Here is a 24,441-nt window from a genome sequence, read left to right on the forward strand (position 1 = left end):
CTTCCCTGCCCCCCTGTGGGAAAAGGTCCCCCCATTCACAGATTCCTCATCTATAAGTGTGTCTGTTCTTTGAATTACCATTCAAACTGGTTGCAGCATTTTGCCAGTTCCCTCACTAATAAGAAGTTAAATAAAATCTTGAACACATATTCATGTTATATCTGAATGACCTACGATTTAATCTTTTTGTGACAAATATCCTAATGGTGCTTAATGTGTGTCAGATAAATTTAGTATACATTTAATCCTCCTAACCGCCTTATCTTTTGCCAATAAGAAAATGGAGGCCCAGAGGGATTAAAAAACTTGCTTCAAGCCACATACTGATCAAGAGCAGAGCTGGGGATGGAAACTCAGGTCTAGCTGACACCTTCTCCACAGTGTTTCAAGGGCGACACTGTGAGAAAGGAGACATTGGTGTGAACTGGAATATCATAAAATGATAGCAATATCAAGGGCGGGTTCTTTTGTCACATGAGGGAACTGAGATACAGCAGTATGAAGACCTTGCCCAGACAGTGTAGCTTATTTGGGGCAGGGATAAAACTCGGGGCCCCTGACACCCAGCCTAGTGATGTTGGGGTCAAGGAGGAAGTTGAATTTGACCAGGGCCTTGTTGGATAAGTAGAGTCAATAGAGGGGTTGGCAGGATGCAGGAAACGGAGGCAAGGACACAGTGTGGGGACTGGGTGTGAAGAACAGGATGAGGTCTCCTAACCACAGGGTCCAAGGGCCTGTACACAGTAGGGACATGGCAGTGGGAGGAGACAGGGCAAAGAAACTGTATCCCAACATGGTCAGAGGGTACTGGAGAGTGGGAGCCATAGGCTTGTATTCCAGGAGCATCACTGCTTGGTGGAGAGAAACCAAGAGGTTGTGGAATGATTTCTCTAGTTTCCTGGAAATAAGGAGACTAGGTGCAAGGCACCAACCCTCACCATATGAGCTTGTTGCTTCACCTGAGGCTGAACGAGATGGTGTCTAAGATTCCTTCTAAGGTCAAAGCCGTGGCATGGCCAAAAGAGCAGATACACTTCCTCTTAAACAGATTGTGGCCATGTGTCATCATCACATGTTTACAGAAATCCAGGATGCTGCAACTGGTTAGAAAAGCCACGTGTGGGAGAAACCAAGATGGTGGCATAGGTGAACACCTAAATGGCTGCCTCGCACAACAATTTCAAAACTACAGCTAAAAGACAGAATGGACATCATCCAGAACCACAGGAAAGCTGGCTGAGTGGAAATTATACAACTAGAAGGAAAGAGAGGGGCACACGGAGACTCAGAGGAGCTGCAAAAGGCTGAGGTACGGAGACACGCGCGCGGAGAGGATGGGCAGTTGAGTGCCTGACTAGCTTTCTCTAGTGGGAGAGAAACGGAAGCTCCTGACTACACTGAACCCCAGTTCTGACTGCACTGAACCCCAGTTCCGGGAGAGACCCTGGGGTCCCAAACTTATAAGGGGGAAGTCTGGACTGTCAGGAAGAGAGAGGAGCACACAGAAGCTCAGGGGAGCCACGAAAGGCAGAGGTCTGGAGGCGCGCACGCAAGTGCGCACAGAGAGGACTGACTGCTGAGTGTGCTGCTGGCCTTCTCTAGCGGGAGGAAGACGGAAGCCTCCAACTGCGCTGAAATTCTGTTCTGGGTGAGAATCTGGGAATCCAGAGTCATTGAGGGAGAAACTGGACTGTCTGACAGCGGGCGAACCTCAAGGGCGGCTTTCTCTCAGAGGTGCTTGCAGCGATAACCAAGGGACACTGAGACCCAGGGCCCTCATAGGGCAGGGCTGACAAGAAGCCAAGGCTGTCTGCTCAGCCCTGAGACTCCGCCCCACCCAAGCCGAGCACAGAGGCTTTTGCAATTTTCCAAGTCTTGTCTCATAAGGCTGTCTCCAGCACAGAAGTTCTCCTGGCGTAGACACAGCTGATCCTCACAGCCAATTGACCTGAAGGTCAATTCCTCCCAGTGATACCAACAACAATCAAGACTTAACTACAACAAGGCTGTACACACAGTCCACAAAGGGGTGCACCAAGAGTGTCCACCTCAGGTAACTGGGGAGGCTGAGCCACTGGGCCATACAGGACACCTAGCACACAAAGCTACTCTACCAACTCAGGGAAGCAGGCAAAATGTGGAGTCAAAGAAACAGATCACAAACGAAAGAAATGGAGGAAAGCAAACGACTGGATATAGAGTTCAAAACCACGGTTATAAGGTTTTTTAAGAATTTTCCAGAAAAGGCCGATAAATTTAGCAAGACCCTCGAGGATATGAAAAAGGACCAACTAGAAATTAAACATACACTGACTGAAATAAAAAATACCATACAGAGACCTAACAGCAGACTAGAGGAACGTAAGAATCAAGTCAAAGATTTGAAATACAAAGAAGCAAAAAACACTCAACTGGAAAAGCAAAAAGAAAAAAGAATCCAAAAATTTGAAGATAGTGTAAGGAGCCTCTGGGACAACCTCAAGCGTACCAACATCAGAATCATGGGGGTGCCAGAAGAAGAGAGAGGGCAAGATACTGAAAACCTATTTGAAGAAATAATGACTGAAAACTTCCCCCACCTGGTGAAAGAAATAGACTTACAAGTCCAGGAAGTGCACAGAACCCCAAATAAAAGGAACCCAAAGAGGACCACACCAAGACACATCATAATTAAAATGCCAAGAGCAAAAGACAAAGAGAAAATATTAAAAGCAGCAAGAGGAAAACAGTTAATTACCTACAAGGGAGCACCCATATGATTGTTAGCTGATTTCTCAACAGAAACTATGCAGGCCAGAAGGGAGAGGCAAGAAATATTCAAAGTGATGAATAGCAAGAACCTACAACCAAGATTACTCTAGCCAGCAAAGCTATCATTCAGAATTGAAGGTCAGATAAAGAGCTTCACAGATAAGAAAAAGCTAAAGGAGTTCATCAACACCAAATCAGTATTATATGAAATGCTGAAAGGTACTCTTGAAGAAGGAGGAGGAGGAGGAAGAGGAGGAGAAAAAGAAAAAAAAGGTAAAGATAAAAATAATGAACAACAAATACATATCTATCAACAAGTGAATCTAAAAATCAAGTGAATAAAAAATCTGATGAACAGAATAAACTGGTGAATATAATAGAATCAAGGGCATAGAAAGGGAGTGGACTGACAATTCTCGGGGGGAAAGGGATGTGGGGGGTGTGGGAAGAGACTGGACAAAGGTCATACACCTATGGATGAGGACAGTGGTGGGGAGGTAAGGGCAGAGGGTGGGGTGGGAACCGGGTGGAGGGGAGCTATGGGGGAAAAAAAGAGGAACAATTGTAATAATCTGAACAATAAATTTTTATAAAATTAAAAATAATAATAATAAATTAAAAAACAAAAACAAAAAAGCCACGTGTGGTCCTGGAGAGAAGAGGCTGCATCCAGGGTCTTTTGGTGGGGATTTTTAAAACAGGAGTGGAGACCCCATGGCACAAAAGAAAACAAAGCTACTTACTGTCACTTGACTGACTACCAGGCTGTGTCTCAGATCAGCAGGGCCTTCACAACCAGCCCAGGCTGCTTCTCTCTGGTTAGAAGTGTCACTGTCAAGAATGTCTCACACTCTGAGAGTTTTCCCATCTCTCTGCCACCTAGGCATACCCCGCCCTCACAACTCCAAGCAAGAGTCCGTTCACAGTGCATCCATTCAGTGCTGAGGGTGTGTGGACACAGCTGCCGACAGAAAACAGGACCTCTAATCCCCAAAGGCACATGTGAAACACGAGACGTATGCACGGGCAAAAGTGACCAGACTGGGGGATACAGATGAATTCTAGAAGGAATGAGAGACTTTATTCTCTTACTATAGGTTAAAATCCACCATCCCATAGTCACATGTGAACATGAGAATCAGACCACAGACAGTGCCTCCCAGCACCTACACACCAACCTGTGAGCCTCGCTGTTCAAAAGCGTGTCACAGACCAGGGGCATCAGCACCACCCTTGGAAAGCAGAGGGAGGAAGGAAGCAAGTCCTCGGGGCCTGACAGATGGGGCTGAAGCTTCGAGGGAGTCCCCCTCCCCCCACCTCACCCCCGCATCACTTCCCAGTTATGGCTCAATCAGAAGCCACATCGCATCGTAAATCTCACAGGCAGGGGAGAGAAGCGGATGTGTGCCAGCACAGACTTGCGCCTTGCACAGAGATGCCAATCTGGCACGTAGACCCCCCCTTGGCAGGGAAAGAAGAGGCTCAGCAACTGGCTCCTTTTCCTTGGCATGGTTTTCACCCAAGCCCTCATTCTCTACAGAGATTACTTTCCTTTTCTCCCTCAGGTATGTCTGTCCATGGGAGCCCCTGTCAGGCTCAGCTTTGAAGGCACAGGAAAACGAAACAGGGGCATTACAGATGCCCAGTTCATCCACAGAGATTCACTGTGATCAGCACTGGTGATGAATGTCATGCAAACACCGTCTTAGCTCCACTCTCACCTCCAGTCCCAATATCCCCAACATCAAGGAGAGAGGCTGGATAACATGGGAGTTAGGAGGTAGGGGTCAAGAGCCAAAGCGACCTCCACGGAGCCCTAGCCCTACGATTTCTCACCCACAGAATAAGCTCAGTCATAGCACCTACCTCAGAGAGTGCAGTAAGAGGTAAAGGAGACACATGTGGAAAGCACTCAGTCCCGTGCCAGGAATATAGTGACTACCATGTATTACCACGAATTATTATGCCTATTTTATTTTTATCGTCAGTCCTTATTATCTCAAAGCAAAGTTTAATGTCTCCTCAGCCTAGCTTGTTTGTTTGTTGTTTTGAGATCGAGACCACTGCTATAGATTGAAAAGAAGAATCAAGAAGTAATATTTTGTTATGAATGTGTATTATAAATGATTTGCACAATGATGGGCCCCAATAACCCTCCTCCCCCCAGGGAAGTTCCAGTTTCCTGTGGCAGGGGAATATCGTGATTCTTCTCCCTTTAAATGAATTATCAAAAGCCAAAAAAATCCATGCATTTGAGAGTTTTCATCCCTAGAGACGCAGGCGCTGGGAATCCCTAGAGGATGAGTCCACAATGTCTTAGTGCAGGGGTCCTCAAACTACGGCCCGCGGGCCACATGCGGCCCGCCGAGGACATTTATCCGGCCCGCCGGGTGCCGCTGCCTGTCCTGCTTAGCAGCCGACTCGTCCCGGGCCCGCAGTGCGCATAGGCATTTGTTCATAGTTTTTTTGTTTTTTTAAAACTATAGTCCGGCCCTCCAACGGTCTGAGGGTCAGTGAACTGGCCCCCTGTTTAAAAAGTTTGAGGACCCGTCTTAGTGTATGAAGTGCATTAACGGGGCAGTTCTTGCCCCTGACAGCAACGGGCCCCAGATGCTGTGGAGGAAATGGGAAAAGCAGCCCCACATCTCAGCCATGAGGCCTCAGGGCAATTGTGAAAGCCGACTTGAAGAGAGAGAAAGCTCATCTTGACCCCATGTAGGTAATGAGCATGAAGGAGCCCCAGGGAGGGAGCAGCTCAGAGAAAACTCAACAGACTTGGGCAGTGGAAGAATGTTCTGAGTGCCAGGCCAGCCTCACTGCTACTAGGAAAACAGGTTCTCAAACAAGGCCTTCTCCACTCCCACGGAGTTTGCTTCAGAGATGACCTTTCTCCTTAGAAATGGTGTCCCTTTGTCCGAGAACCCTCCACTATGCCTCTGCACCTCCCTCAAAAAACTTACATTGAAATTACCTTCCTCGGTATCTCTGCCTCCCTCCCAGTAGGCCTTTAGATCCTTGCGCGTAGAAACCACATCTCATTTTTTTTTTTTTTTTTTAATGTTCTCACGGTGCTTGACCATCACATAGTTGACACTCAGTAAACAAACAGTGAAATAGAGTCTGGGAGTGAAGTCAGACAGGCCAAAACCACATCCATAAATAAAATATGCTTAGCTTTATTTACCCAATACTTTCAGTAGAACTCATTTTTAAAACAAAGTACTTTTCAGTTGCTCTTTGTTCAACCTCTCAGTATTATCATCAATGTAAACCATATGGACTGCATTTCATTTTGCAAATCAGACCCCCCCCCCCTTTGAAATCACTGATGGGTATGTTAGGTCCCTGCTCAATGACCTGTGCATTCTTAGAGGGACCAGGACAGTAGCAGTGAACCGATGACACCTAGAATCTTTGGCTAACACAGTTGGATTCTTTTTTAAAGGTTCTTTCTGCAGACCTCTACTTTGTCCTCACAGTCAGCTGCCCCTCACAACTCTTCCCATAACCTGCTGGCTCCACTGCAACTACCCCCTGATGCAAGACCCTGAAGAATTCATCTCTAGTACAAGGAGAGTAAGTCCTTGACAGAGGCCAAGTTTTGCAGAGATTTTGCAAGGTCTCACTCTTAATTATGATAAAGAATGGCCCTCTGTGGCTATTAATATTTAGTGAAAGGGAGGACTAATATTTATTAAGTACTTACTATAATATGCCAAGAAATGGGTCATATACCACACATACTTAATCCTTATCAACAACCCTGTAGGTTAGGTACTGTCATTAGTAACCTGAGAAGATGTATGCTTACCTGGCTGAAAAGTCACAAAGTTAAGAAGTGGAAGTGAGGTTAAAATTTGGGTCTCTCAGATCCCTAAATCCACACTGAGTGCCAACACCATTATTACCTTGTTTGTAGACTTCTGGCATAATTATGTCCTGACAGTGTCCCACACAAACCATTAGTGGAAGCAAGTCACTGATATCAAGGAGGGGAACCACCCACCCCACCAATCTAAAGAGCAAAAGTAACCTTTAAACATGATCCACTTTCCACACAAGAGACTAATTTAGGGAAAATTTCTTTCGATTCAAAATAATGATGCTAAGTGGGAAGCAATTTAAGCTTTACAATGGCTTCATCAGAGCCTCATCTGTCAAATCCCCAAATTGTGCTCCCAGAACACACTTCTCAATACAGAGAAATCAGCAGGGAGTGGAAATGCAGATGTAATGCAAACAGGTGGAAAGTAGGGAGTCAGTGTGATCTAATGAGCATGACCCACAGTCTTAATGCAAAGCTGTGCTCATGGCCACCATCGTCACCATCACTGCCACCACCACCATCACCGCCATCATCACCACCGTCATTGGTAGTAGATTCATAATTATGTCCTCTGAAGAACTGAGGCTTCCATTTACCCAGGTAACAGGCACTGTTTGCATTACCAAAAGAGTTCTTTTTCAATCTTTCTCTCTTGATAATGGGTTATGAGTTAGCAGTGGTGACTAGCAACTCTATTACTATTACTAACAACATAGTACACGAGAATTAGTAAAACTGTCCCAAAACCACTGCAAAACTTTTTGGAATTTTGGATTTGGCATAACAGAAGAAGGATGGAACCCACCTCACACCCCATAGTGCAGGTATCAGGTTCTTCAACTATTTGATAAAATAAAATCTAGCCGAAACCGGTTTGGCTCAGTGGATAGAGCGTCAGCCTGCAGACTGAAAGGTCCCAGGTTCGATTCCGGTCAAGGGCATGTACCTTGGTTGCGGGCATGTCCCCAGTGGAGGGTGTGCAGGAGGCAGCTGATCGATGTTTCTCTCTCATCGATGTTTCTAACTCTCTATCCCTCTCCCTTCCTCTCTGTAAAAAAAAATAAAATATATTAAAAAATAAAATAAAATAAAATAAAATCTAAATGATAAAATAGGAACTGCCTATAGAAAAGTTAACCCACAAGCCCTCCATCTGTATTTACACCAGAGGGCAACAAGACAATGGGGACAGCCCTATGCCCTGGGGGCAGAGCACTGCAATTCACAAACTCACAGCAGGAGACCTTGCCCTGGGACTCCAGACAGGGCCAGGCTTTCAGAGGTACTGCACTGGCTATTGGGCCTGCATCATTTCAAGAGACGTTTTTTCTTTTTTAAACAGAGAGGAAGGGAGAGGGATAAAGAGATCCCAAGAGAGAACCACTGATCGGCTTCCTCCTGCACGCCCCCTACTGGGGACTAAGCCCACAACCTGGGCATGTCCCCTGAAGGAATCAACCGGTGACCTCTTGTTTATGGGTTGACTCTCAATCACACAGGCTGGGCTCCAGGGACATTTTTGTCATCTGGGGTACTAAGTAGGAATCCATTCTAATCTCTACTGGGGCTCACTTTGTAGTGACTGGTTTTCACTGAAATTGCTATAATAATTTATTTTCTGTACTCCCACATGTAAGGGATGGGACATCATGTACCAGTAAATTTGTTTTGTTTTATTGCTTCCTATGTAACAATATGCAATGATATCAAAGTGTTTCTTTTAAGACCTGTGAATTTATGCTTTTTCATGGATAATGGAATATAATAGCATGGAGATTTATGCTTTCTGATTTGATTCAGTATAGAGCATACTATGCTAGTATTTACATACACCAAACAATATTATCCCTTCCAGACTATTTCAAAATCTCTTTCAATGCAAGATTTAAAGTGTTTTTAAATTTTATTCTTTATAAAATGTAAATCCATCTAATACACCTATAAAATTGTATATGTCAGTTACATAAAGTACATAACAAAATTCATGTATCTGCTACATAAACAATAATCATTGGTCAAAACAGTACTGCTAACATAACAGCTAAAGGACTCTATACACTTACCAAAAGCCAGGAAGTACACTTGATGCTTTCAATATTGGCCTCATTTAACCCTTATAGCAACCCTATGTGCTGAATGCTATTATTCCTCCCTTCTGTACAGATGAAGAAAGTGAGACTTAGAGCAAGTTTTGTCAACCTTGGCACTATTGACATTTTGGACAAGATCGTTCTTTGTTATGGTGGAGATGTTCTGTGCACTGTAGGATGTTAGGCAGCACCCTTGACCTCTATCTAGATGCCAGTAGGAGACCCCAATCCCAGATGTGACAACCAAAAATGTCTCCAGACACTGCTAAATGTCCCCTTGAGGCAAAATCGCTCCCACCTGAGAACCACTGGCGTAGAGAAATTAAGTCATTTACTGAAGATCTTACGCTTAGGAAATGGTAGAGCCAAGCATGCTGACGCTAGAACGTATGCTATCAACGAGTGAAATACAGTCACTCTGTGATAGTATAAAGAACATAAATTTTGCCCTCATCGGTTTGGCTCAGTGGATAGAACATCAGCCTGCAGATTGAAGGGTCCCAGATTCGATTGCAGCCAAGGACACATGCGTGGGTTGCAGGCTCAATCCCCAGTGGGGGGCGCCAAAGACTTCCTATGTGCTTCACATATACTATTTCATCTTGGGCTCCCAAGAACCCTAGGAAGCAAGTTATATTATTTCCATTTGACAAAGAAGAAACTAATGTTCTGTTAAGTAGGGAAATCTACCCGAGCCATACACAGGATTTGTGCTAGGACTCAGATTTCAAGGTAACTATAGGTGACTCCAAGCCACTGCTCTTGACCCCACCCTACGTCCTTCTTAGTTCATGGATAAACAAAGACTACAGACATGCCTCTTCCAAAGCATGTTCTCAACTTAGTCTACTCCCTCCAGCTTGCTTAGAAATTTTCATTCAGATCCCCTGCCCTGACATCCCAAAGTTATGGGAATAAGCCCACCGATGTGGCTCATCAGTTGAGCACTGACCCAAGAACCAAGAGGTCACTGGTTTGATTCTGGGTCAGAGCACATGCTCAGGTTGCAGGTTTGATCCCCAGTAGGGCGCGTGCAGAGTAGCTGATTGATAATGTTTCTCTCTCATGGATGTTTCTATCTCTCTATCCCTTTCCCTTCCTCTCTTTCTCTTTAAAAAAAAAAAAAGAAGGAGGAGGAGGAGTGGGGCGGGGGAGGAGGTTTGGAGAGGCAAAGGGAAAACTTCAAGCAGTGACCTCAAGAACTTTGAAAAGAGATTATCATATTAAAATCAGAGGATAGAAAAATATAGAATTAGTTTTCTTTTATCTGATTCTATTTTTGTTATCTACTTTTTATGCATAATGAGTTTTATATTTTTTAGGGTTTGGAGGGGTGTGGGTTTGTTTAAACTTTCCTGAGAGCTTTAACTTTTGGGTTGAAGCCAAATTTGAAAATTTTTAAGCATAAAATATCCTGATGAGAAAAAACAATTGATGGAGTGGCGAAATGAACTCCAAAAGGCGTATCTTTCTGACCCTTTGGTTTTATTTAGCTTTGAGTGGCTTCATAGGGGTGGGGAGCTTCCACTGTAAAAAATTATGGAACCACCAGGGCGGAAAGAACTTAAGAAGCTTTTGGCATCTCAGGACCTGCTTTTAAGTCCTAGCCCAACCCCTTCTCTGCTTGGTGACCTCAGTCAAGTGACTTACTATCCCTGAGTCCCTCATCTGTAAAACAGGTTCACTGTGAAGGTTAAGTAAGATAATATATGAGAATCAGCTGGGACACAGCAGACACACAATACATTTAATCAACAGGGTGCCCTTCAGACATATCTGTGTTTTTTACCAAAGTTTGTGTTTTGGTCATTGTCCTTTTAATGCCTTGCTCACATTATTTAGGTGAAATTAGAAGTGTCTAAACCAAGAATGATCTAGCTGGTGGCCAAAGGACCATCACTATGGGGCCAGACTCTGTCACCCACCCAGGGACCTTCCTCCTCATCAGAAATGCTGTTCCTTGCCAGTGGTTCAGTTACAGGACACTGAGTGCTGGCCATCACAACAAATGCCATTCAGCAGTCGGGCTTTCTTGCGGGAGAATCTCAGTAATTACAGTCAGAGAATATCATTTTTTAAGCTAAAGGAACCAGAGCCATACTCATGTTTCACCTCATCTCTTTGCAGATGAGGACACTGGAATCACAGAGGAGAATTCTGACACAGCTAAATTAAGGCAAAATCCTGATCTGGTTCTTAATCTTTTACCTACATCAGTGGTTCTCTAGCAGAAATGATTTTACCCTCCAGGGGCCATTTTTGGTCATTACAACTAGGGGAAGTGGGGTTGCTACTGGCATTTAGTGAGTAAAAGCCAGGAATGTTACTAAATGCACAGAACAGCCCCCACAGTGAAAACACCAGTAGTACCACGGTTAGCAAACTCTAACCTGCACTGTTGGACTCTGTGCCTCCAAGGACTCCAAAAGCTGCCTCTTAAGTTGCTACTGTTGGAGGTCGGACTTGGCCCAATTTGGAAGCTCTTATCCATGATTGAGTCAATTGTGCCTCTTTAGCATTGAGGGCCACTGGGATTAGGAGGGATTTAGAGCCTTACCTACTCAGGCAACTTAAAGTCTGGGTTTAACTTTAAAGCACAGTGATATGCGCAGCGTGAGTGCTACCAATGTTTTAAAGACATAAGTGGGCCTTATTAGATAATCTAAGAAAATGATTCTCAAACTATCTTGGCAAAATACCATAGAACAACCAAATAATGTACACCATGCAGTTATCAAATATTCATTCTAATACACCTTCAATAAATATACTAGGTATTTGTCACTGCATTGAATACTTCCAGAATTTGTGGTTTGAATGGAGAAAAGACAGAAATTAAAGCACTGATGTAGAATGAAAGTACTCTCAGAGTTTCCACCAAAAGCTAGAGTTCCATGTTAGAATAACTTAAATAGAAAAAAAAATCAGAGTCAATGATCCAGGCAAGCAATTATGTACTTTCTGATTCTTGCCCATGCATGCCATCTGGCTTGCTGACCTCATAGGACTCCACCCTGGCCAGTAGGAAGGCCAAATTGAGCCTGAATGTGGGAGTATCTGGTGATCTGCAAAAAAAACACTTATGAGTCATCTATCAATCTGAGCTTATTATCCACAGTTTCACCTGGTAATTCTGACTTTAGTTCTGACTCATGGTAGAAATATATGGAGCATCCCAATCTGATTCACCCATAAATTCAATCCACATTTAATAATTATGTCCAGGGCACCATGCTTTGGGGAACATATTCCCTACTCAATAAAATCACAATGATGTCAAGAAGAATAACATGCACCCAACTAACTCTTGTATACAGAATCAGGGCAACCGTAATTGGAAGAGCAAGATCTCTTTTAGGTGGAAAGATCAAGAAGGCTCCATGAAACCAAAAATGGTCTTTGAATTGGATCTTGAAGAAAGAGGGGGTTTCAGCACATAAAAAGAGAACATCCATGAATAAGGGTGATAGAAAACACAAGGCAATTCTGATATGACAGCCAGTGAGGCATATGGGAAATGAGACTGGACCATGGGAATGAAAACAATGAGAAGGAAAAGCCCACAACCTGTAAGAGACTCATATATCATGGGTGACAGAGGAGAAGAAAAAGGTCAAGTTGAAGAAATACACACAACAGAAGAATATATAAAGTGACTCAAAAGTTTGGATCCTGGGTGAGTTGGAGAATAGTAGTAATTATCAGACCTGAAAATAGAAGAGGAAAGAAGATTGAATTGTGTCAAGGTGATTCTCTGGACTCAGAAAATGACAGCTCAACACCAAGTTCATTCCTGCTACTAATATCAGACTCAGTTCCTGAGCTACTTACTACATCTCAGCACCCACTCTCACCATATCTAATTCCTAACTCCTGTTGCATAGTATTTCTGGGTCTATCTCCCTATATCTGCTCTCCACACTCCTTCTGACACAGCTGGAGAGTGACTGTAAGGCATGAGTGAGTGACAGTTGCCTGATACTCCGAACTCTGACCAAACTATCTATGTAGACTCTCTCACCATCCTTTTTCCCCTGGCTATTATAGTATTTTTAGGCCCTTTCCCATATTAACTGCCTTGGGCATTACCCTTTGTGGGATAATGAGTCCATCTGTGACGTGCATTCTAAATAGACCTCTTTGCTACTCTTTCTATTCTGCTCTGACATCCTACCACTCACTGCAAAATTGCACTGATTTAGTTGGCAATCTTGGAATGTAAACTGGGCATATTCTCATAGCTGATGCACATGTTCTTTATACTTCGAGAACGTATTAGTCATCACAAATACAGGAAAATACTTTTCGAAGGACTTCATTGTTTGGAGGATCCTCTTGTACCTTGATTGCATCACTAATCCTTAGGTGCTAAATGCCAATACCACTAAGGAAGTAGTAGTATGTGGGATTGGTTATCCATAAGTATGTAAAAATATGTGCCTTGATTTATCCTATCACCACTTTACCTTCCCCAACCAGTTATTTAGCTGTCATTTTTCATTGCAAAGGTAGAGGACAACAGTCCACCAATTCTATGTTAAAGGTGCCAAAAGAGCTTCAGAATTCACAAGTCTTAACATGTCCCAAGAATGAAACAGGGGCATAATTCAGCAGATGTACCTGCTAACACAGTGATACAACTACTTAGAAGGCAACTTTCCCAAAGGGTGATATCCACTCACTTTCCACCCCCTACACATGAAAATCTATTTTTAACAGCAAAGGTGCTGTTGATGACTCATAAGTATGCTAAATCATGAAGGCTGATCATGGGCAGTCTTGACTAAGGGAATTATTTGCTGGATTTAATCAATTTTTGGGCTCATCAAATGTGATTACATAAAAATCCAAGTGAAAGAAGGCATTAGTCACTTGGGAGGGAAAATAACGCTTAGTTTGCCTTGCAACGGAGAGAGGTCATTCTATTATCTACATGTGTGATATCCATGTGACCAATTATCTCCACATATGTTTGTGTCCTGGGCTGTCTTCCTCCTAATGTCCAGAATATTCTTCAACCATTTGCCCTTTTGAGAAAATGCCTAAATAATCAGCAAGACATACAATTTTTAAAGAATTAAAAACGTGAAGAAAACAAAGAGAAAGGATTCTGAGCTATCCTACTAGACTTTAATAAGCCCATACTTTCAAGCACCATAAATAATAAGCAATAGAGTAGGCTATCTTTGTTATCTAGTGAGAGAAGTGATTATCCTATATAATAAAAGCCTAATATACTAAGTGTCTGGTCGGTCGTTCAACCAATCAAAGTGTAATATGCTAATGATATGCTAAGGCTGCTCAACCGCTCACTATGATGTGCACTGACCACCAGGGGCAGACACTCCGACCAGTAGGTAACCAGTAGGTTAGATCGGGGTCCGGCCAATTGGGACTGAGCGAGAGGGGTCAGACATGCCCTGGAGCCCTCCCGCGGTTCCTCCCCAGATGGCCAACCTCCTGCATCCTTCCCTGGCCCCAATTTGTGCACCAGTGGGGTCCCTTGACTTGGCCTGCACCCTCTCACAATCCGGGACCCCTTGGGGGATGTTGGAGAACCGGTTTCGGTCCGATCCTGCAACCAGGCTGAGAGACCCCACTGGTACACGAATCTGTGCACCGGGCTTCTAGTATAATATAAGTTCCTCCCAACAGACCTAATTGTCCTCAATGACCTTCAATACTGATATCTCTTACAGCGTTTACCAACGCCTATTATAATCATTTTGTTCACCTATGTCTAACCTACAAGCCTGTGTACATCTTCCCAGAGGGTATATCTTACAGATCTATTTCCAGTATTTAGTTAAGTGTATGGCAATAGTAAGTACTAAGTAAATGGAAAGATTCTTGTAAAGTACCATGCAGGTGACTATTGGTATAATATGATTATAAAAAAGATGAGAGATGCCTTTGGCTAACTTCAATTACACACAGAAATATTTCTAGATTTATAAAATGAACATATGAAAACTACATGTGTCTGCAGAGGTCCTCGGATTTGTGACTATGTCTTTATTTGTACCTCTGTCTTTGGTTATGCTAACCAATCACACCATTCACGAACATAAAATCATGAGCAAATAAAAACAGTTGTTTTAAAACATTAGAATGGTTTACTACTCAACCTTAGATTAGTAGACATGGATCTATCTCATATGGAAATATGTGGGTAATTAAAAAGAAAGTTCAAATCAATCCTCTACTACTTGGTACTTTATATGACTTCAGTGAAACTGGCACAAGACAATCTGGGTGTTGTTTTTTTACATCAACATAAAAAATGAACAGCATTCACATCAGATATGCAAAAATATGCTTTCAAAAATAATCGACATAGTAATTTGAAACTGGACAGGTCTGAGCAAGTCTCTTGTAAGACTCTCTCTTACTTGTCCATTGATCTCTCCTTAAAATAAAACTGAGACAACTTTGAAACATCTCATACCCCAGGTTAACTACACATGAAAGTGATAAATTACCTTTTACTACTAAAGACTACTAGGCTCTCTAACTTGAGTGTTTAATTTACATCCTGCTCAGTGGTTCATATTCAATTACTACCATGTGCCCGATGAACCTGAACAAGACAAAATTATTTAGCCATCTGTATAAGCTCACTATATTTAGGAAAGACTAGAATCTCTAGGAAGCTTTAAAGTCTTAGTCCATTTTCTCTCAAAGATTTGTGCACCTCTATAATGCATATCAAATTATCACACCACCACTGTAGACTATTGACTTTATTTGGAAACCTTACGACACAAGAGTCTCTGCTATGAGATGATATACAAAAATAATGCTTTCAAAAACAATTGACATAGTAATTCCAAACTTGACTCATCAGAAAAGGTAACATCAAGTGGTCATCTGAAAGCATGACCACTTGTCGATACCTATTGGCATTATAACTGCCGCGGTGATTCTTGATCTGAATGTCATCTGTTTAAAGCTATGATACCAAAGTCAAATACAATCACTGAAAAGCACACATGAGCCTTTGAGACTAAGGTGTGGGCTTTCAATGCTTGGTGAACAAACGGCCTAAACAACTCTATTCCTTTGGCACATGCTGTCCAAGTTCTTCTCAGTAGAACAGACTCTTCTTTAAATTGCCCTTTCCACAGTGAAATCAAAAAGATATCACTGCCCTTCAAGGAATTTGTACCTATGCTTTGAGCTCAACAGCACTATGTCAGCAAAATGGGCAAAGGATAATTTTAGGCAAAAGAGAATTCAAACACTAAAACGTGTAAAGACCCTTTTGTGCTCTCATCCATAAACCTGCAGCACACCCCCCTCCCCCAATACACAGCCCCTCTCAGGCCAATATTTTAGCAAAATCACCAGACAGCTCAGCAGGAATATGCTTTTTGATTCCCCAGGTCCACTCTCAGGTGAATGTAGACACTCACTGTGCCATGCTGAATGCCTACGATCAATTTTTAATTACAACAGCAGTAGCGATCCAAGATAAAGCAGGCAACTGAGAAGGGACCAAGAGACAGTTTATTGCAAATGAACGTCCACCATGAGCCAAATTTGCAGAGTTGTGCCCCAAATGACTCGAGCAACCAGCTGCCCTTTCTCAGAAAGAGGCTCTTACCTCTGGGATGTTTTCTTATATTTCCTCCTGTGGGTAAAGAAGCATAAACACATATCAGGAAAGGGTCTGCGATAGGCAGTGGGTTAGAAAAATATCGCTTGAGTGGGGATGGACAGGGAGGGGAACTCTTTGTAGAAGGAACTTTCTGTGAGGCTTGGGGGTCTCAAGTTAAAAGCTTTGGATTATTGTGTTATTTTGCGGCCAGATGCATATAACCAGAGTCTTAACAGTTACAAAAAGCAGCCCACGAGCTTGAGGGCTCTGCCTCCTATTTTTTTTTCCTTTCCCTTCTGAGGGCACTGCAGCATCTTGGCTGAGGTCAAGCTTTAAAGACATCAGGATCCAGGTTCAAATCTCAGGTCTTCCATTTACCAGATTCATGAGCTTGTTAAGGTGTAAATGGCCAGAGGCTTACAAAGCACTTCTTTTGCTGGCAAATAGTAAATGGTCAATAACTATTAGCTCTTAGCACTGTCACTATCCTTACTGTTACCCCCATTGTCTAGCACTGAAGTCCCTTTAAAGATGTGCCTTTTAAAATGTAAATGCATAATCATGCAGCTAAACCATAAGGTCAGACACAAGGTCTTCAAAGAAGAAGGAAGGGAGGAAGGGGACAGTGAGAGCAGCATTAGCACCATGTTAATGGCTCAGCTGTGGGCTCAGTCTGGAGGGACACCTCCCCAGGAAGCAGGAGAGACTGATTCCTACTCTGCTATTTACAGTCCCCATGTAGCCTCAGGCCAATCTACCGGGATTAGGGCTTCTTCATCTATCAATGGGCTAACACCTACCTGGCTCTCTCACCTAGGACACACGGCATTCGAGGGGGAAATGGCCATGGAAGTTTATTTCCCAGGATCCCCATGTTGTTCATGCCCTGGTCAGTTATTATAGACTCTGAAGACCCTCAGAAGGGTTTTGATCAGCTTTTCACTGGAGGAGATTGGAGGAAAGGCGTCTCCAGGAAGTGCAATGCTTCCCAGTCACCCTCAGTTCCACACCTGCTTTCCCATTACAGTCACTGCACCCAGAAAGCCAAGCCACTGATTGGCTAACAGATCGGTATGTCACAAGTTAAAAAAAAAAGCACAGCTGTTTCAAGTCCAGGATCCCTACGACCTGTTACATCTCTGTCCACATGGAAACATGCATGGTAGTGTTAGGTGTTAAGTGAAGAAACAGCACGCCACACAGAACCCACAACGTGATCCTGCCTAGATGTGTACTGACATCTATTCATCTGAAAGCAAACACAGCAGAATGACAGCTATGACCCCAGGTAATGGGTTAATGGATCACTTCTTTTCACTTTATGGATTTTCCAAATTCTCTTTTTAAAATGAGCATTATGAATCAAATTGGAAAAAAACAAAATATTCATACACCTATATATACATAGTCACGTATATAGATAGACATGCATATATAGGACTATATGGATCTACAGAGTTATTTACATGTGTGTGTTAGACCATATAAATCGGGAAAAGAGCCAGCTAACTGTGTAGCTATAAAGTGGGAGCAATCAGAGCACCTCTCTCAGGAGCCTGTGGTGAGAAATGAGTGATAACCCACCGAATTCGGCTCCCTGAAGGCAGGTTCTTTGTAAGCTTCCCCACTGCATCCCAGTACCTAAAGCAGTGCCCTGCATTCCCTCCAAAAGCTGTGATGACTGCGCGCCGACCGTCCACTCCCTCATACATGGACCCTATCACCACTGACCTATCACACACTCTCTAGGCCGTAGCCAAGGGCAGAGGTTTCATCAACAGGCACAGAGCATAGTGAGCTGTGGGTGTGCCCGGCCCTTGGTCCTCGTTAGAACTGCTGTCAAATGAACTGGACTAAGGAGTCTTTAGCAGGAGCAGAAAATAACCCATGGAGAGTGCAAGGATCAAAGCTAAGGGGGAAGAAACGCCCGATGGACACCGCTGGCTTCTACCCAGAAGCCCAACTACCTCTATCCGCAGAGGGTGTCTTCAGAGGCCGGAAGAAGGCAACTTTTGCTCTTGGCTCCCACAGAATTCTCCCAGCATTTGCCAAGCACCGTACAAAGGCACTGCCGGGAGCACCAAGACAAAGATAAACAAAAATAATAGCTTCCACTTTCCACACCTATCAGTAGCAGGCACTTACACATCGCTATCCTCATAATAACTCCAAGATCCATTCTCTGAAAGAATTGGAATTCTAAAAAAGCAAGTTAAGACAGGTACCTAAAGTGTTGTTTTGTGATCATAACCAATACAAGGGTTGGCTAAAGAAGCTTTATGAAGGGGGTAGTCTAGATTGATGGGGCGGTTCAACAAGGAGAAATATGTCAATAGGAGGCAAACAGGAAAGGAAGGCACACCTAGGAGCCTCAAACCAGCCCACCCAGTTCAACCCAATCAGATATGGAGGAAAATAGCAGGTAATAAGGCTGCAAAGTGCCTAGGACAAAGTTCTCAAAGGTAATAACATTTATACTTTTTTTTTTAAGGTGATACCTGGGGAAAGGGGTAACCACTTGCATTGCCTTGTCTCATCTGGCTTATGTGGAAAGACAAGAGGGCTCTGGAATGTGACAGACCTGATTCAAAACCCAATTTCCCCTCCTCTCTGGCTAAGAGACCTCAGGCACGCTCTATGCAAAATCAAGCTTTATTCTCCACATCTATCGTGTAGAAGGAATTATCTCAGAGGACATAATGGACTGAATTTGCCAGGTACTATGCATGCCACATAAAGGGCATTCTAGAAAGTGTAGGTCCCTTTGCCCCTTGTTTTGAGCCTCTTAAAGTCAGGGGGGCTATTAGATGGATCTCTATGTCTATCCCAAGGGCTTGCACGTGGTTGGCACACAACTAACGCCTGCTGGCCAAATAGCGGAATCATTTACACCTGCCACTCACACCTATTAAAATATGGGTCGTGCATTTAGGAAACCCAAAGAGAGATCAAATCTGATTTTCAGTCCAGCTCCCCTTCCTGCCACTCACTCCCCCCCTCCAGAGATGCATTCTTGGCTTCCCAGGTCCTGAAGGTCTCCCTCCCCAACTTGCCCCTTTTAGAAATCCATAGCTCCCAAATCAAGACAGGCCCAATCCAAACAGCGTCATCTTATGCAGGAGTTGAAAGGTCAGCACTTAACGCACAAGAGAAAATGCAAGTCCATGGAGATCACTCTACTGAAAATCCTACTCACAGATCAGCGTGCCTGGTAAGACCGGTGAGGCCAGACCGAGCCCTTCTCATCCTTCAGTTCTCAGCTGAGACATCACTTCCTCCTGAGAACCTTCCAGGGCCTCCCAAACTAGGAAATGCCCCTTTCAGTGTCACTGCATTTGTCACTCTGGGAGGTTATGATCTGTTATGCTGGTGGCAAGAATGTGGCTTGCCCAGAACCTGCTAGAGTTTCTCTCTTGCCAGACACAGTGCTTGGCAGATGCCAGATGCTCATTATACTGTTGTGGAATGAATGAGTTTATCAGGAAACTGATCCCCAAAATGCTTTCTTTCCACTGATGTCCCCTCTGTTTGCTGAGGATTCCCAAGCAGTGAGGCATCTCCCACAGCCGTGGCTGCCTGCACACAGGAGGGACGTGGTGAGAGAAGGCTGGGGGCTCGAGACTGTGGAGTTCCTCCTTTGACCTCCTACAGATCCTGGGAGGTGCATCTCACATTGTACGGATGGAAATGAGGCTCAGAGAGGTTAAGTAACTATCTAAAGATTCAGAACCTTAAAGCAGTTCAGACCAAAAGCTAACTCTGAGGCCTTCAAAGAAAACTGGGGAAATTAGGCAAAGAAGTCGAAGGATGCCAGGAGGAACCGTAGACACGAGACAAAAACAAACAAAACCAAAAACAAACAAAACCAACAACAATGGAACATAATGGGTTCTTTCCATCCAAACACAGGAAATGAGCTGGAAAAGAAGCCAGTATATTTTCGGCCTTTTGTTTTTAAAAATGTCAACAGAATTTACCCCTGGTCCACGCCCTGAAAGACCGAGGGAATGTTTTCACATGGTGTGTTTGGGTGTTTCAAACTTACTTTCGATGGGTGATGATTTTGAAACTTAGAGCAATGCATCACTAATCTCAAGATTCGTGGAGCCAGTTGGAGCTGATGGAGAAAGGAGAGAATGACTGGGAGCTGCTGTGCTGTGGGAGCTAGCAAGGTTGGTGGGGTGGGCGATGGGGCAATGGAGAGAGGGCAGCGGCTGGACCCAGCAGATGATGGGGCCAGGCTGAAAACCCCATCCATGGAGGCCCAGAGCACTGCCTTCCAAACTGTACCCAGAAGGGTCCCTGCCCTTCACACAGGCACATGCATGCACACATACACACACACACACACACACACACACACACACACACACACAAACAGGCACGGCATTGTTTGTCTGTTAGTTTGTTTTAAGGAGAAGCATGACAGCACGATCCTTCAGATCTCCTGCCTGAGCTCAAACCCCTCCTCCAATTTTTTGTGTCCAATAAGCCATGTGAATTTTAGCAACTTTCATCACGTTCCCAACCACCAGTCTCCTCAACTGTAAACGTGGGTAACAATCATACCTGCTTCACAAGGTGGGGTGAGAGCTGAATGGGAAAATGAATCTACCTATTTGCATTTGGCACAGTGCTGGGTATCCAGTTCATGTCAAAATTAAGTCGGCGATTGTATTAACAACAGTACTGAAAAAATAATAACGGTATTGTAATTCAATCGGTTTCAAAATTTTGTTTTGGGGGGAAAAAGTCATTCATTGATTTAAAAGGTAAAGAAAAAAGGTCAAAGATTGGTTTTGAAAAAAGGAGATATATGTAGTAATATATGTAATATTTTAAACAATAAAAAATATTTTAAAACAATAATAATAAAATAAAGTGATGATAGTTGCAATCCACAGAATTAATATCCAGACTTCACACAAAAATTCAACATGTTATTTTTAAAAGACAAATGTCCCACATTTTAAAATTACCATAAATGTAAAGCAAGTATAGCAGAATATTAAGGTCTAATAAAATTCAGTGATGGGGCAAAAAAAAAAAAAAAAGATTGGTTTTGAAACTGGAAAACTGAATACTCCCAACTCTCCCTATCTTTGAATACTTTTTGAATACTTGAATCACAAAGAACGTGGCTGCTAATCTTAGTCCTGCTAAGAGGAGGAGCTGAAACCCTGCCCAGCTGCCTCCGTCCCTGTGCAAAGGTACCCTGCAGGCTGTACACAGAGACACCCACCCACCAGTGGCCTCAGGCACCTTAGCAGAACCACACACTTTCCTCTAATTTGACATTTCCCCCTAATTTGACAAGGTAGGCCATCACTCTGACGGCAGGAAAAAAGAAAGTGAAAGTGGGTGTTTAAAAACTGGACACCATCATAATCCCTAGGAATGTCTAAAATTATCTTTCAACGAAGATCCTTTTCATCAACAAGAACCTAAAAACTGAACTCCCGTGAGTTGCTTACAGGGAATTCCTAAGCATCCTTCAAAAGTTGTAACGCTGTGCCGAGATCACAGGTGCTATAACAGGAGTTATTGATTGGCCCATATCCACTTAATTTGGCAAGCAAATTAAGACTCCTGGTCTTCATTGAAAATCAATGTCTGTTTAAGTTGTTCTAGGAAATTGTGGGTTTCCCAAGAAGTATTAAATGGAGTGTGCACGGTATGTGTGCACGGTATGTGTTCACGTGTACGTGTGCACATTCGTGTACAGACAGAGAAAGTGATGAGCTTGGATATCAACCCTCGAAGGCTTCAGATCACATTCTGACAAGTGGATACTGAAATCATCGAACGGCAAAGAGCACTGACCCCAACATTTTAAAAGGGCCCCAAAGCTCTCCATGGCTGTGTCAGCCAGCAGAAACTTCTAGACCCTGAACTTCACGTAACCTCTCCTGGCCCCAATCAGGGAGAGAAGGACGAAACTGAGCCAGCATCAGGAATGATTCTGTCCACAGTAAACTTGGGCCTGCCTGGGGGCAGAGTAGAGAACAAGGAAACAGCAAAAATACAGCCATGAGGTGGGAGCAAGGATGCTTCTGAGGCGCTTGGCTAGCTTTTTGATGGCTAGTTCTCAAAGTGCTGGACACACCCGCAAACAAGTTTCACACACTCCCAAGGCAAACAGATGATCGGGAACCATTCCTGATAGCTGGACAAGTGAGAGTCAATTAAGCATTGATGTGAAATTACGAAGCGCCTGGCAGTCTTTCACTTCTTAAAAGTAAGTATCTTTGAGGAAGAGCCATATGGGTGCTGCAATCATGAGGTTTATAAATAGGCTTAATATTCAAACAAGCTGGCTTAGAAAAACCAAAACTTGTGTTCAGTTTCTAAGTCGACAGCAAGACACCTCCCAGCTGGGCCCAGGAAGGTTTCCTGGTAGGGGATGTTGAATATGTAACAACTACACACAGGCAGCGTGAGAAATCCAACGCTGCCTGGAGTGTCCTCCGGGTTTTCTGTGCGATGGTGACTCACTCAGTTCCAGATCCCATCAGATCCTGTCTCCATCCTTCCTTACTGAGGTCACTACTGCTGCAGATGCACAGACAGCTTTGGGAATTTTGGTTCTCAGCCCTCAGTTCCCTCCAGGGAGAGGAAATTGGAGGACAGAGTCAGACAAAGAACACAGCAAGACTTGCAGAGTTAACTACACAATCACACAAGTTCAGGTCACATGTGGCTCACTCGTGGGAAAGTGCACGGAGCTAAAATGCCACAAATACCCGTGAAATGAGAGAGGGGCTGCACGATCATCTGATCCTCTGGTTTTGTTTTTCATTGGCATATGGAATGCAGGCTGAGCAGAACTGGATACCTCTAGAAACTTCTACTGAATCATGTGTATGAACTACTCTCCATGTTGCTGAGAATGCAAGGTCCTTGTGCATTTCTTTCATTCCAACCAGTGATTTCATTCCCATGACACGGATGTTAAAGCCTAGACTTGCAAAGCTCTGTATATTGATTGTCTGACGGCCTTTCCCATATTTTGAACAAGTAAATGCCAGTGAGAAAATCTATATAAATTTGGTCTCCTGGCCCTTTCCAACGGACTATTTTTTTTTTTTGGGGGGGGGGGAGGGTTAAGAAGATACTAGAGAAACAAGAACCTCTCTTCTCTTACTAGTCCAAATATTTCTTAACTGATGCTACATATTAAAAATCCATGTGGACAATGATTATATTTTCCTGCTTGGCCAAAGATCCAAAGTAAGACAAAATATAAAAAATAATGAGATGACATAAACTCTCTTTCACCTGGAATAACCCAATAGTTAGGAAAGGGCTGTTTCTGTTTACATTTTCTAAAGAATTTTTCTGCTGGGTTTTCCATTGGGGGAAATGGTCCTCACACCCTCCCACTTAGCCACTTACAAAAGGAAGATCATATTCCCAAAGCATAAGACTCCCTCCCATAGGTTTAACCGAAAGGGATGAGATGAAACAAATGAAGGAGGCCGTTGACAGTGCGGTTTAGGGGCGAGGATGGTGCGTCTGAAGAATGAGAGAATGCTAATCTGAAACAGAGCCGTAAATAAGATGATCAATTTTTAACTTACTCCTGGAAGCAAACGGCTGCGCAGTGGAAAGGGGAGGAACCTTTGAGGAGGAGGTTCCATCCAAACTACACAACCCCATCAGCAGCTCCCCCGGGGGCGGCCAATCTACACCCTTTCCACTCTGCTCTCCTGCCCCAGCCTCCTTGTGTGTCTGCAGACAGCTGGCCAGACACAGAAATCCAAAGCTCCTGTTCATGCCTGCTTCTCTCCTGGGCCTGGGTTAAAAATTCCAGCACTCGGATTACTGTCTAACGGGCCCCCAATTGGGATCCCTTCCTCTGGAAAACAAGATGCTTTAAGCAGACCAAACACTATATTTCCCTCTAGCTAAAAACCTATTACTGAAAGCTGGGCAATGAACTAATCAGTGGTACCAGTGAGAAAAAATGGTAAGTTTTTAGAGAAAAAGAAAAATGTAAATGTCACCCTTGTAGAAGTCCAAGTAGTACTTTTTTGCGTAAATGACTTTCCCTTTAGTCACACGGTTACAACCACTTGCTATGTTTTAAGTGCAGCAAAACTGTGTGGGTGGAAATGGAAAAGACTTTTTGTGACCTTCCTGGGAGCCTGGCTCCCAGTTAGATAAACATCAGT

General features: G+C 43.6%; 1 protein-coding gene across 7 annotated transcripts in view; it reads right to left on the reverse strand.

The window, feature by feature from the left end:
- PDE1C (phosphodiesterase 1C) overlaps positions 1 to 24,441 on the reverse strand; it is a gene marked incomplete at both ends in the record, with an annotated part of 303,115 nt that overhangs the window by 152,580 nt on the left and 126,094 nt on the right. For 4 of the 7 annotated variants that reach the window (XM_080664046.1, XM_080664045.1, XM_080664048.1 and 1 more), the window contains one exon: positions 16,274 to 16,300. The exons of the other annotated variants lie outside the window; for them this stretch is intronic. In XM_080664046.1, the coding sequence (XP_080520172.1) occupies positions 16,274 to 16,300 (27 nt within the window). The remainder of the gene's footprint in view (positions 1 to 16,273; positions 16,301 to 24,441) is intronic. 7 annotated transcript variants of the gene reach the window in all.

Source organism: Plecotus auritus (genome assembly GCF_963455305.1).
Source record: "Plecotus auritus genome assembly, chromosome: 4".
Taxonomy (NCBI): Eukaryota; Metazoa; Chordata; class Mammalia; order Chiroptera; family Vespertilionidae; genus Plecotus; species Plecotus auritus.